This window comes from Chaetodon auriga, chromosome 13, assembly GCF_051107435.1.
Source record: "Chaetodon auriga isolate fChaAug3 chromosome 13, fChaAug3.hap1, whole genome shotgun sequence".
Classification (NCBI taxonomy): Eukaryota; Metazoa; Chordata; class Actinopteri; order Chaetodontiformes; family Chaetodontidae; genus Chaetodon; species Chaetodon auriga.
In genome coordinates, this window is record NC_135086.1 from 4,438,795 (window position 1) to 4,452,498 (window position 13,704).

At 41.2% G+C, this 13,704-nt stretch overlaps 1 protein-coding gene across 1 annotated transcript in view; it reads left to right on the forward strand.

The window, feature by feature from the left end:
• The window catches only part of dnah7 (dynein, axonemal, heavy chain 7), a 70,235-nt gene that overhangs the window by 19,018 nt on the left and 37,513 nt on the right, over nucleotides 1-13,704 (forward strand). Inside the window, exons 22-33 of the mRNA XM_076746753.1 lie at nucleotides 150-290; nucleotides 1,282-1,494; nucleotides 1,604-1,713; nucleotides 2,250-2,418; nucleotides 3,168-3,270; nucleotides 4,115-4,242; nucleotides 4,489-4,701; nucleotides 5,204-5,302; nucleotides 5,740-5,988; nucleotides 7,157-7,306; nucleotides 11,382-11,564; nucleotides 13,502-13,678. Coding sequence (XP_076602868.1) covers nucleotides 150-290; nucleotides 1,282-1,494; nucleotides 1,604-1,713; nucleotides 2,250-2,418; nucleotides 3,168-3,270; nucleotides 4,115-4,242; nucleotides 4,489-4,701; nucleotides 5,204-5,302; nucleotides 5,740-5,988; nucleotides 7,157-7,306; nucleotides 11,382-11,564; nucleotides 13,502-13,678 — 1,935 coding nt within the window. The remainder of the gene's footprint in view (nucleotides 1-149; nucleotides 291-1,281; nucleotides 1,495-1,603; nucleotides 1,714-2,249; nucleotides 2,419-3,167; nucleotides 3,271-4,114; nucleotides 4,243-4,488; nucleotides 4,702-5,203; nucleotides 5,303-5,739; nucleotides 5,989-7,156; nucleotides 7,307-11,381; nucleotides 11,565-13,501; nucleotides 13,679-13,704) is intronic.

The following is a 13,704-nucleotide window of genomic DNA, read 5'->3' on the forward strand; positions in this document are numbered from 1 at the left end:
TTTTTGGTTGTTTTTGTTGAAATGGGATTTTAACACATTTGACACTGAATGTGAGCGTGAGCCTGCACATTCAAGGCATCTCCCCATATGCTGATACGTGATACACATAGCATAGTTAAAGTCTCTTTCTCTGTTGTGGTCCATTGTAGGTAATCGGGGAGGCAATCGAGGCGTACCCCAGTGAGTCGAGGATCAACTGGGTCCGTGCTTGGCCAGGCCAGACGGTGCTGTGTGTCTCACAGGTCTACTGGACGAAGGATATTCACGAAGCCATTAATTCAGGACAGAAGGTGATCAGCTGCTTATTGTAACTGTTACCATGCATTATATACAGCATTCTGAATTACAGTTTACACACTGTATGTAGTGTCGAGGACTTGATACTGTTGCTGGGGATCTTTCATACAGAAGCCTCTCGTGTACAGTATTGTCATTATATTCAAGTCACAGAGCTGAGCATCTGTTTTCCTTAAATAAATAAATCCCTGACTATGTCAAAAACCCAGAATGTTGTTCAACAACACTTAGTGCTGTTTTGAACGTCTTTCAAGAATCCAAACCATCTGGATAGAAAACTAGCCCATCCATGCTGAAACACATCATCATGGTATGCTCTGAAGCTGTAACCATGGCAACGTACGCTGTGAAGTGCCTCATGTCAGACAGAACACAAGACACAGCCTAAAAGATTTTCAGAGGTTGTAAAGATGAGGTCAACAAGGTCTGATCAGTCTTGGGTAAACTATATGACTAACAGATTACCTTTCAATGAGTGCAGTAATGACTGAGTGTCACTCTCTACAAGCTGTCATTTAATTCAAAACTGTTCAGCTTTGAACACAGAAACTGAAATGGACATGGGAACAGCTGGTCTGAACGAGGACTATAAACTGTATTCAACCTGCCACATCAAATGAAGAGCACATACATCTCATCAGCTGACATGTCTTATTAAGCTGATGCAGCCAGCAGAGGTCTGCTGCCATAACCAGTTGCAGTGTAATGCTGTTTTATAAAGTTGGACTGGAAAACCGTTTGTATCACAGGTTTTTTATATATATACATATAAGGTGAGGACCATGCCCAGCCAGCAGTAGCACCGATAAAAGAAGGAAAAGTGTGGTGTTTTTCTCATAGAAATCTTGACAATGATGGACTTAGTAGTTGTTGCAGGGATCAAACTTCTGACCTTCGTAGATGGGGTTGTGATAGCATCCTCCCTCTTTCTTGCTAAACTCCAGAGTACTCTGCCTTCTATTTAATCATACCTCTCTCCCTCAGGCCTTAGATACGTACCTGGAGCAGAACAATAGACAAATTGATGACATTGTGGCACTCGTACGTGGCAAGCTATCCAAGCAGAACCGGGTGACCCTCGGGGCTCTTGTTGTGCTTGACGTCCATGCCAGGGATGTGCTTGCCTCGCTGGTGCAAAAAGGAATAAGTGACGAGAATGACTTTGAGTGGCTGAGCCAACTGCGCTACTACTGGGTGGTACGTAAAAGGGGCAGGGGTTGATTGATGTAAGGGTTTGAGGCTTCATTTCAACTTATGATATGTATCCAGTGATTGACTTCTGAACTCTGTTTCATGCCCTGTGCAGGAGAATCACCTCCAGACCAAGATGATCAATGCAGGTTTGCCTTATGGTTATGAATACCTGGGCAACACTCCACGTCTGGTCATTACCCCACTCACTGACCGCTGCTACCGGTAAAGCTGCTACACAGACACCCTCAACAGTTCACGGTCTTTTTCTAAAGTCTGTTTGCTGCTGATGCTTACAGCTATGTACAATTACACTTATATGACATGTACACTATGCTGCACCTTGCAGAAACTTCAGTTATGGCTTTAAAGATGTTGTGTGGTCAGAGTTTAGAGTTTATTTTGAAATCCTTAACAACAGTCACTGCCTCAGTTCTCTAATACATTATCTGCCAAATCCCTGTATTGCAGTGCAAAATACGTACTTGCAGTATGTGGAAGTATGAGGTTACAATGTGTCTGAGAGCCGAGCACGTAAAAGCTGCCACCTTCCATAATACAGCTTCCCTGCAGTGAGGCTCTCAGTCACTTCAACATCTTACTAAATGTTTTGTCAGTGGGCTGGAGTGGACCTATTTCAACAGATTCTGTCGACAAAAATATATGTACATAGCCCACTGAGGAAATACATAATCACATGAATCACTGACAGGCCATCAAGTATTACATGAGCCTCCTCCCATCCGTTCCTCCTACTTCAGCACTTTGTTTGGTGCCCTCCACCTCCATCTGGGAGGGGCCCCCGAGGGCCCAGCTGGCACAGGCAAAACAGAGACAACCAAAGACTTGGCCAAAGCTGTGGCCAAGCAGTGTGTGGTCTTCAACTGCTCAGATGGACTGGACTACATCGCTCTGGGCAAGTTCTTCAAAGTGAGTGCAGTTTTCTTACCATAAGTTAGAATTGCTAGAATTTTCTTATCCCCCTGCTATCCAAGCTTCAGCTCACACAAAGTCGTGAAAACACACATCAGTCAAAACTGATACACACTTGGAAACCTGTTTCCTACACACTAGTGAAACCTAGCATGTAGAAGAAATGTTTTACTTCTGATTTACTTGTGATAGTTAGTGGGAAGCACACACTCTATTCCCAGGTGCTGTGGCCTTCTTTTAGATGGAAGTGCTCCACAACAGATAGTTACACCTTGGCGTATACTACACACATAACTATCAGCACTTCAGAGAGTCAGATAATAGAAGGTGACACAGAGGTCGCATTTCCCTCTCATTCTTATTGCCTCCTGTCACAGAATAACATGCAAACATTTAAATGTCACTGTCTACACACCACTACAATCTGTCCTTACAAATATAATGCAGTGTGACAAGGAAGCTGCGTTTTCCAACCATTATGCACATGAAATATAATGACATATGAGTATAAATGAAATGTGAAATATATGCAGTCAATTACACATGTACATTGCTCCTGTCACAATGTCTTAGTGCAGGTGTAAGAACTGTAGAATATTGTAATGAAAAACCCCCAGTTTTATATCGTTATGTGTGTGTCTTGAATGCAGGAACAGCCACACTAAATGACTGCGAAAAATTTCTGTTTTTCTGTGTGTGTGTGTGTGTGTGTGTGTGTGTGTGTGTGTGTGTGTGTGTGAGACCAGGGCCTTTTGTCCTGCGGAGCTTGGGCCTGCTTTGATGAGTTTAACCGCATTGACTTGGAGGTACTGTCTGTGGTGGCTCAACAGATTCTCACCATACAGAGAGGTTTGTGCTGTTTTTTTTTTTTTTTCTTTGACTTTCTGGCTTTTTTTCCCCGCCTTTGATCTTTACATAAGCCAGCAGTATACCAGAAAATAGTTTGGCGTGTTCTCATCAGTAAAAAAAGCAGGTTTTTGACTACAAAGAGATGCAACATGGAGCTAAGGCAATTTGTGTAGGCTGGCCAGCAGAACTTCAAGCATAGCTGTGTTCAGCGCAGCACAGCAGTGTGTCCTGTGTGTGCTGCAGGCATTGAGTGACTTGCCATAGGATGCAGGAGCCAAAGGGTTATACAGATGTTTCTTAACTCAAAACTAAAGTTTGAAAATGCTAATAGGTTTCTCCTACTTAACTTCTGCTGCAGTAAAACTATTTTTCGCAGTTGTTTTTAGTTCTTCTGTATCCAAATTTTGTACTGTGTTGTTCAAGTTATAAAGCCTTCTCAAGCAAATTTGTGACTTTGGGCTCAGTAAAACTGACCTGACATGACTTGTCTGACCTAAGCTGTGAGTTGTGATAAATTTGAAAGCCTCTAAGCCTATGGCCTATCGACGTAAGTGTTAAGGTGTGCATTTGTATTTTTATGTGCAGTGAGGTGTGCACAGGTCCATGACATGTCTCTGATAGGCACGTGCACACAGTTGTGGAGGACATGGTGTCTACAGATGTGCTCCTCAGGGTGTGCTCATTACCCAAAAGTGTCAGGGCAGGACCCTGAATCAGCAGTAGGAATAAAGACTGGAACCTTCAATAATGTGAACTAGTCTTCTCTTCAACTGTCTTCATCAGAGGGAAAAGGCACAAAGTAGGAATTAATACACACTGTATCACACTGCATCTGTGTGTTCAGGAATTGCTGCCCATACTGAGATACTGATGTTTGAAGGGACCGAGCTGAAACTGGACCCCTCCTGTGCTGTATTCATTACTATGAATCCTGGCTACGCTGGACGTTCTGAGCTACCAGACAACCTCAAAGTACTGTATCGGTTTCTTAACTGTTCTTTCTGTTTTAAATGTCCAAACACTGATTTATGGAACACAGCTTTTGAGGCATATTCACATACAGTTGGAAGATCAGCATTCTGTGTTTCTCGGCTAAAAGTAGTTCCAAGTATAGGTGTGTTTTATGCCAAAAAGAACAGAAAAATGCAGACCTTGAGTTGAAAATGTTTTGCCATTAAACACATGTTTCCATTCAGTTAAAGTGTCTCTTTACACCAGGCTCTGTTCAGGACTGTGGCTATGATGGTACCGGACTATGCAATGATTGCAGAGATTGTGCTCTACTCGTGCGGCTTTGTGACTGCACGACCCCTGTCTGTGAAAATTGTGGCAACTTATCGACTCTGTTCGGAGCAGCTTTCCTCACAGCATCATTATGACTATGGAATGAGGGCTGTCAAGTCTGTGCTGACTGCTGCTGGGAACCTCAAGGTGTCTCAATACAGATTCATTTTGATGTGCTGTGATCAATTTTTTTGTTCATTTACCTGAATATTTTCTCTCCAAACAGTTCTTGTGTCAGTTTGTTAATGTGTCATACTGTTATTGTGACATTTGTAGAGATTTTAATGAGAATTTGAGTTCAGTAAAACACATTTCAGTGAAGTAGAATAATCTTTGCTTAATAATTGAGAGTTTCCCTGGACTTGGGCTTGGGTATATTTTAATGTAGAACAAGCAAGTTTATTTTAAGTAGGGTTACATATTGCACACAAAAAGTGTGTCTTCTTTTTGTGTATTTCTGTTGCTTCCTCTCACTTTTTGCAACCGATGATGGTGTTTGGACAATTGATTGATTGTTTCTTTTTAATAATCCAGTGATTTTTTTTAAATATATATAGGAATATTTCTCTCATTATTTGCCTTTTTAAAATGTATTTAATCATTTAATTTTCTCCTCATCTTCCTCGGGCGTGGTTGGGTTGCACCGCAGCTTGCGTTTCCAGAGGAGAATGAAGACACCCTGTTGCTGAGATCCATTATTGATGTCAATCTGCCCAAGTTCCTGGCCCATGATCTGAAGCTATTTGAGGTGGGATGGAGTGGAGCTTCTCCTGTCTTGATTAATGGAGCGATACACATCAAGTGATGTCAGCCCATGTTAATTCCAGTCAGTTCATTTGGACCCATGATGCACAAGGACAGTTTAAGTCTGTTTGAGTCAGAGCAGTTCACTGGATTATGTGTGTGTGTTTGTGTGTGTGTGTGTGTGTGTGTGTGTGTGTGTGTGTGTGTGTGTGTGTGTGTGAGTGAGTGAGTGAGTGAATGGTTATTTTCTCTGAGTTTCTGAATATATATGTGTCCATCATTTGTCTGACTATCTCCAGGTGAGTGTGTGTGCGTGCGTGTGGGTGCACTTGTGTTTCCATTGTATTTTGTGTTTAAAAATGTGTTTTAAGTAGGTGTGTTCGACTCAGCCCTGAGATTCCTCCCTCACTGTTCCTCAACTACTTTGCCTTTCCATCTCAGGGTATCACCACTGACCTCTTCCCGGGGGTCAAGCTTCCAAAACGGGACTACCACATCCTGCTTGAGGCCATTGAGGAAAACTGCCAGCGCATGAACCTGCAAGTCACCGATTTCTTTGCTGAGAAAATCCTGCAGATCTTCGAGATGATGATAGTGAGGCATGGTTTCATGCTGGTGGGTGAGCCGTTTGGAGGCAAGACCAGCGCCTATCGTGTGCTGGCAGCAGCCCTTCATGACGTCTGTGAAAAGGTATGATGTCCTATTTAAATCTGACTAGTAGGCTGTAGTGGAAGGTGGATGCTCTGCTCTCCATCTGAACAATCAAGGAATAAAAGCTGGTATGCCAACTGGTTTTTGGAAAAATTAGGATAGACTTGTTATTTAAAAGAATGGTAACAGAAGTGGAGACAAGCGTCATGTTAGGTTGCAAGTTGCATGTTCATCATACTTTATTTCATGATTCCTTACGTGGCATTAAGTCTTGATCAATAGCTACTGTAAACTACTTTGTTTTCTCTGTTGTATGCCCGGAGTTGTCCTTGAGGTCAAACTAATTAATTTTGTTCCGGTCGGGTATTAACCTTATCAATTTGTCAGAAATTAAAAAAAAAGAAAGAAAGCCTAATATCCAGATGGTTAACCATGCATTTTTAAAATTGTATTTTATTACATGGGGTTTCCTGAGTCCTTGGGATATGAACTTGCTCAGTCAGTGAAAAAAAAAATCATATATACGTTCATGTCAACTGAAAATATGTGTTACACTCAATATCCAAGGCTTATCTGAGCTACATGTTTGTCCCAAGTAAACACATCCATCCAATTTGTCAGAGCTGTAGTCTTTGTTTAGTAGTTATCGATCTCACAGAGAAGAGCAGGACTGGCTTGTTGTATTTACATGGCTGAGAAAGCTGAGAGGCATCCCACCAAGGAGACAGATGAAGGCCTGCTGATGGAACGCCTGGGAATGCCACATTTATCATCGTCATCCTTGTTGCTGCACATCCACTGATCATGTCCAACCTCCCCTCACCCCACCCTCCCCTCCGTTGTTTTTTTTTTTCAGCCGCTCACTTTACTCATTGTTTTAAAGTCTAACTGACACCTTGTCTGAGAAGCTGTTTGTTGCAGTTTTTACTTCTCTTCCTCAGTTTGCAGAAGTCCTGACATGCAGACACTAATCTTCTAAGCAACTTATGTGTGTTGGCAACCAACCAACTTGAAGACAAATTGTTCAAATGAGTGGCTCGTCATGCACATTTATAGTGTATTTATGAACTGGATATGTGTGTGTGTGCGTGTACGTACAGTATCTCATTTGTATTTGTCCATGCACCCCTTTTTTCTTGAGTTTATGACATCTCTCTGTGCTTTCTATGTCTTTTGTGTGTTTTTATGTATGTGGTTGTTCGACAAGGGTTTGATGGATGAGAACCAGGTACAGATCACAGTTATCAATCCTAAATCCATCACCATGGGCCAGCTGTACGGCCAGTTCGACCCCGTCTCTCACGAGTGGTCTGATGGCATCCTCGCCGTCAGCTACAGAACCTTCGCTGCCTCCCAGGTAAGATGGCTGCCCAGAGTACAGCAGTTTAAACTGCTTTAGTTTCAGACTCAGGCAAACAACCACACAGTGCTGTCTAACATGTGAAGCAGCAGGTTCATTCGGTGACAGGCTCCATCAGACGTGCATACAGATGTTCACCGTTGGGAGCTATACGGAGTTAGTCACACACCACCTGTTCTTCTTTTGGATACAGGGCGCGTGAAATCCATTATGATCATTTTTATAGGTACGGTAAAATTTTCTATATTCATATAATATTTCATGCTGCACAAACTCAGATATTGTGCCAAATAAGCAAATGGTTTGTGGGAGCTGCAACACCACAGCTTCCCATGTGCCTAATACTGTGTATATTCACAAATAATAAAATGACTTTGACTTTGACTGAAACCATCTTTTTTACCCCGTCCCGTTGGGGAGATAAATTAAAGTTGTTTAATCTCCTCCAAAGGAAAATAAGAAATCTGGGTCTCATTCAGGAGTCAGGAATCATCAAAAACAGGCCAGAAACCGTAAAAGACCCATTGTCCGACTTCAAAATTGTTTTCAGGTTTTACTGAGTACAATCATACTGGTGAGTCTACAATTTGAGTATGAACCAAGCAAAATCTTTAAAACCACTGATGCCATGTTACGTGTCCATTGTGTCATCTGTAAGAACAAGCTCTATTTTTTATCACACAAATATTCTTGACACTCAGACAGATTTAAATATTCTGTCTTTATTTTGTTTTTTTTGGACAACAAATGTTTTTCTTCTCTAAATGTGTTTGAAATGGTAATCAAGCATAAATCAAGAGTGCTGTTGCTATGGTTACCTGTAATTTAACAGATCTCGCAGGCAGTTTAGAAGAGTGTGAGCTGGAAATATGTCTGAGGTCCCGCCTCCTGCCTGTCAATCAGAAACAAGTATTTTCTGTTGACCTGATATGAAACAAATGGAAACATTCTTCTGTTTTTGTTATTGTGGAACTCAAAAGCAGAAAACCTTCTGATGTTTATCAGAGTGGCTCCCTCGGTCGTGATGGAAGGTGGGAAAACCACATCATTTATCGTCGTGGAGATGCCACACCTCCTGCTAAATGAGGACATGGCTGAGGAGACTAGCTAGGAAGGCGCGTTACTATTGGTACACTCAGAGAGATTTCTCAAGGTCATTGATTGAGTCTGTGCCTGGGACACTACTCTGTGTTAACACAGGCTGCCAAAAATACACACAGAGCTCCTCTGAGATCCAATAATTTGGTCATGTACGACACAGCCAAGTAGTGTTCTGTGTGTAGTCACTTCTCCCATCAGTGCTAACAGAGCAGAATGTGCTCCCTGTTAGTTTCATTGAGCCTTTTACGTTTTGGTTTTCACTCTAAAATGTCAGACATTACAAAAATTTGATCTTGTGTTTAGTTTGTTACACACAAAACTGTTGTTCTGAAACTGTTGTCAGAACTGTTTTGGTGGGCTTTTTCGCATCTGTCAAAAGACTCAAAAGAGACTAACTTTGTCTTTGTGAAAGAAGTGTAGCTGTAGGAGAGACGTAAACATTTTTTAAAGATGGCGTTTCTCAGAGGAACATGCAGTGCAGTGGCTGTTACACTGTTCAGCATCAGCTGGATCACAGTCAGCTGGATTTCTTTTTGATGTCAGCATCGAGCATTTAAGTGTTACATCAAACCGGGCTTCTGACATCATATAGAAGATCTTGACGCTCCAGTATCAGCTTGTGAAGCTTTCTGCTCTTTTTTTCTCCTCAGGAGTGAAAGCATGTGGCACTTCTTTTGACTCCAAATGGCATCATCATTATTTTCGATGCAGGTCTGTTGGCGGGTCAGCAGAACTTTGTCCATGTGTGTTTTTATTGCCACATTAATGATGGTGGAAAATAAACACACTAACCAGTCTCAAATGAAAATGATTGAGTGGAAACTGTGATATTTAAGCTAGGAATTTTGTTTACGCTGGAATTTTGGGGGGTAATCGATAACCCCCCCAAAATTCCAGCGTAAACAAAATTTCAGGTGACAGGTGGCTGTTAGCCTCAGGGGGTTGGAGGACGTAGTAGAGCTTTTTGTTATCATTATCTTTCCGTGTTTTTCATTTAATGTCATTTTAATACCGAACGCTCAGTTGTCTTGTTATTATGTGACTGGATTTGTTTTACAAATGCATCAGTTGTTTATCCTGACCTTCTCATGTCCTTTTCAGATCTTGTGAACTTACATAGAAATCACCAGAATTAGTCAAAGTGATGGTGTCTTTACTGACACATAATCAGTGTAAATCACAGACTTTGAAACTGATACTGTCTCCATGGAAACAGGCATTTGAAGCAACTTGGTGTCACAAGTTAAAGCAGAAAGTATTTGAATTATATCTCTGTCTCAGCTACTTGATGCTGTGCTCAAAATAGACATTCAGGTTGCTTTCTCATAAGGCAGCACTGAGAGGACAGTAGACGTGTAGAATTATGCTATTAAATTAAAGCCATGTGCTTCCTTCATAATGTGATTAATAAACTGCTGCTATTCTTCCTAAAGGTTGAAATCTTGTAGCATGTTGCACTTGTGGCACATCAGGATGTGGCCAGAGGTGCAACATGCTCAAGTGTTTCATGTTATAGGGAGCTGTGCAGCAAGACGAGACTTAGATGCATTATCGTCTGCTCATTCTTAGTTTATGAGTTTGCGATGGATCATTGTGCAATAGGCATGACATTCCAATTAATTTCAAGCTGGTAGAAAGAAAGGCTGCAGTGACAGGGTAAACAAAAGAAACATTTTGCTGTCTTGTTAAATTTAGATCTTTCATTCATGCGCTCTTTCATTCATGCGCACACACACTAGACACACATGGACAGGCGATTTGCAGATGGCAGTGGGTGCATGTCATAATGGAAAATCATTTGTTCGCCCTATTCTCAGATTGTTTCCAAATGAACTTGTCATTTTAAAAATTGTCTCTGTATATAAAGTTGTCATTTTACAAATTGTTTTTTTGTCAATGAATAACGAGTGTGAGGAGTGGTTATGACAGCCGAGGCAGTACATACTGATGCAATGAAAATAGAAAACGAGAACAAGGCTGGTCTTAATTCAGTTTCAAAAAACTCATTTTCCTCTCTGGGAGAAAGTCTTTCTTTCTTTCTTTCACTCTTTTTTTTCTGAACCACATTTTCCTAAACTAATTCTTTGTGTGCTAATCTGGAGTCAGCAGCAGCGTAGTGTATTAAACTCACTGCATACACAGTGTTTTCCTTTTTTCAGCGCCAACACTCTCTGTCAGATCATTACATTACAGCAAACTCGCTTCCCTCTCAAGCACCAGATGGCCCCAGCCCAGGCATCTCCATTTGTTTATATTTCAACAAATCAATTTAAAGCACAGCCCTTGCCAGTCCATTTAACTGGAGAATTGACTCTTGTTGTCAACCCCTATTATGACAGTGTAGATGTTAATTTCATTCATTTAGCAAACATTCTTTGCTTAGATTATAATGCACAGGAGTTCTTTCGTGACCTTGAAAGTATGCACGGGGATTTCTATGAGGGAAAGAAAGGAAAACAGTATGTGCAAACGATTAAAGGATACAGGCACTTGTCTTTATAAACCAAGTGGTAGAACGCAAGTCCTTTTCATGCACGTTTAAGATGTTCTTCTAAACTTTAAAGCTCCACGAATACTTAAGAAATTTTGCATATTTTAACACTGCAGGGGCCAACCTTCAGGTAAATTTAGCTTGTCTTTTCCTCGAAGGAAAAAGCCTCCCTGGGGTTTAAAGCTTTCAGTGTTTATCTCTCTGTCTGTCTATCTGGTTGTGCCTTCTTACATCCATACATCCCTCCTTCCATCTGTCATACTGCCTCAGAATCAAGAATGATTGAGTGTTTGATATTCTAATTTATTTACCTTTTTGTTAGTTATAATAAATAAAGAAGATAGGCCAGGAGGTCACCAGTGTGGTCAGTATTGGTGGCTGTTTGTGACCTTTCTTTTAATGTATACATGTATAATTGTGCTGTAAATTGTGCTGTAAGTATTCCTTAATTTCCTTAATGCTATTTCTTCCTTCTCTCAGAGCCCTGACAGAAAGTGGCTTATCTTTGACGGCCCAGTGGACGCCGTGTGGATCGAGAATATGAACACAGTACTCGACGACAACAAGAAGCTGTGTCTGATGAGCGGTGAGATCATTCAGATGTCACCGCAAATGAGCCTCATCTTTGAGCCCATGGACCTGGAGGTGGCATCGCCAGCCACAGTGAGAAGCACCTTTACTTCCTTTAAGGCTTTAAGGGTCTCGTCACAGTGTGTCTTGCTTTTCTATTTTGTTAGCGGTAAAGGTTTCCAGTCTCTGGATATAGCCAAGGATGGATCTGTTATTGCTTTCATTTAGAGTCAGACAATTGCTGTGCCCATATTATAGTTTTCTCCCTGTGACATTATGCTGCACTGATTCTGACAACATTTTGGGAAATATAGCCCATCACTTCCTAACCCACATCATCTTATTATCCTTCCAGTTACATAAAGGCTTTTGCTCATGATGCCATCATGCCTGTCTTCATTACACACACTCAAGATTATTTCAGTGGTCATGCCCTGGTGCTGTCTGCTTTCGTTTTCGGTTGACTAACCAAAAAGTGCAGTTTGTCTCAAAAGGAACGACTATAAAAAATATTTGTCTGTTTTATCTATTAGTCCTTGAGTCAGTATTTGCAGATTACATTTAGTCTTTGCTTAAACTTTATTGACGTGTCAGATGGGTGTAATGAATACTCTTAAGCTCAGACAGTCACAACTCTTTTTGGAAGTCAGTTAGTGTGCCTGGTGTATTTTGAAAATGTCTTCATGCATTTAACCATTTAATTTTCCCTGTTTCTCTCCTGTCATATCTACTTGAGGCAGTGTAATATGGAAGTTGGCAATAGATTAAGGTGTTGATGATGTTACTCACACGCCAGAGATGAAGAGGTGGAGCATGGGTGGAGTTGACGTAGGACCAATGAAGCCTGGTTGCTAAAACCTACTGGCTAGCTATTACTCAAAGTGACCAAGCTCATAATTATGCCTTATTATTACTTTAGTAGTTAATTATATGTAATACATGTAAACTAGTGAGTTGTGTAAAGATTCAGCCCCCGTGCAGTTTTCATGAGCAGTCAAAAGAACCATAGAGACCACGGCTGTTTTTTGTACTGGGCTGTAAACATGTTTATTTCTCCCATAAAGTTTGGCATTTATAATGGGGACCTATAGGAGTTGACTTGTTTTTGGAGCCAACCTCAAGTGGCCTTTTGAGGAACAGCAGTTTTTGGCTCTTTCGCATTGGCTTCATTTTTCAGCCCTGGAGGTTGCTGCTTGACATAAAAGCTTTTTTGTTTTTTTTTTAATTGTACCTTTCCTGATGGTTCTTTGTTGTGCAGCAGTGACAAAAGCTCTTGATTTCAATACATAGATACCTTTAGAGAATACCTTTGCATCTCCCTGCTTCTGCTTTTTTATGAAACAGACTTCTATTTTTGATTCTCTATAGCCTGCCAGCTGTTTCTTTCATCATGCTGAATGCAGAGGCATCAACATTTTTGTGATCACAGTGAACTTTCCCCACTTTGTGCAGGGTCCCTTTTGTGCACTGTTGATCTCTCTGTCTCTTTTTTCCTACATTTTTCCTCTCTTTTTCTCTTTGTCTATGAAAGCTGCTTTTCTCCCTCTGTGCACCGTCTTTAAAGCCCTATTTTTCTTTTTCTTTTTTAGCTACTGCTCATACCTTATGTCCTCACCCATCTCTGCTTATCTTTCTTCTAACTTAACCTGTCTTTCTGAAGCTATTCCTTGGGTGGGACTTGGATCGATGGGACCTCATTAAAAAGCTACCCTTTAGGAAAAGGTTTTAACATATTTATCACATTGTCATTGGACATGCTGTCACATATGCAGCACACACTTATTTAATGTACACACGAGTATAAAGGATAGGATCAATGTAAACGTTATGCTGTTCAGTCAGATTAGGGCCACAGCACTACTAGAATGCTCACTTACACTATACTGCATTTATAGTTAACGTTGCAACGTTGCATCCAATAATTTGCTTATAATTAACCTATTGTAGTTATGGGTACTGGTCAGCTTGTTCTTCATGAGTTAAGTACCACTGGTTTAGATGTGTGTTTTCAGATGTGATGTTTGTGGCAGGTGTCTCGCTGTGGTATGATCTACATGGAGCCTCATATGCTCGGCTGGCGGCCCCTTATGCTGTCCTGGCTCCATACCCTGCCCACCACAGTCAGTGCAGCTCACAAAGACCTCATCACTGCCCTTTTTGACCGCATGCTGCCCACCTGCATACAGCTGATTCGAAAGGCCACCAAGGTGCTGAACCATCCTCAGGAAATACT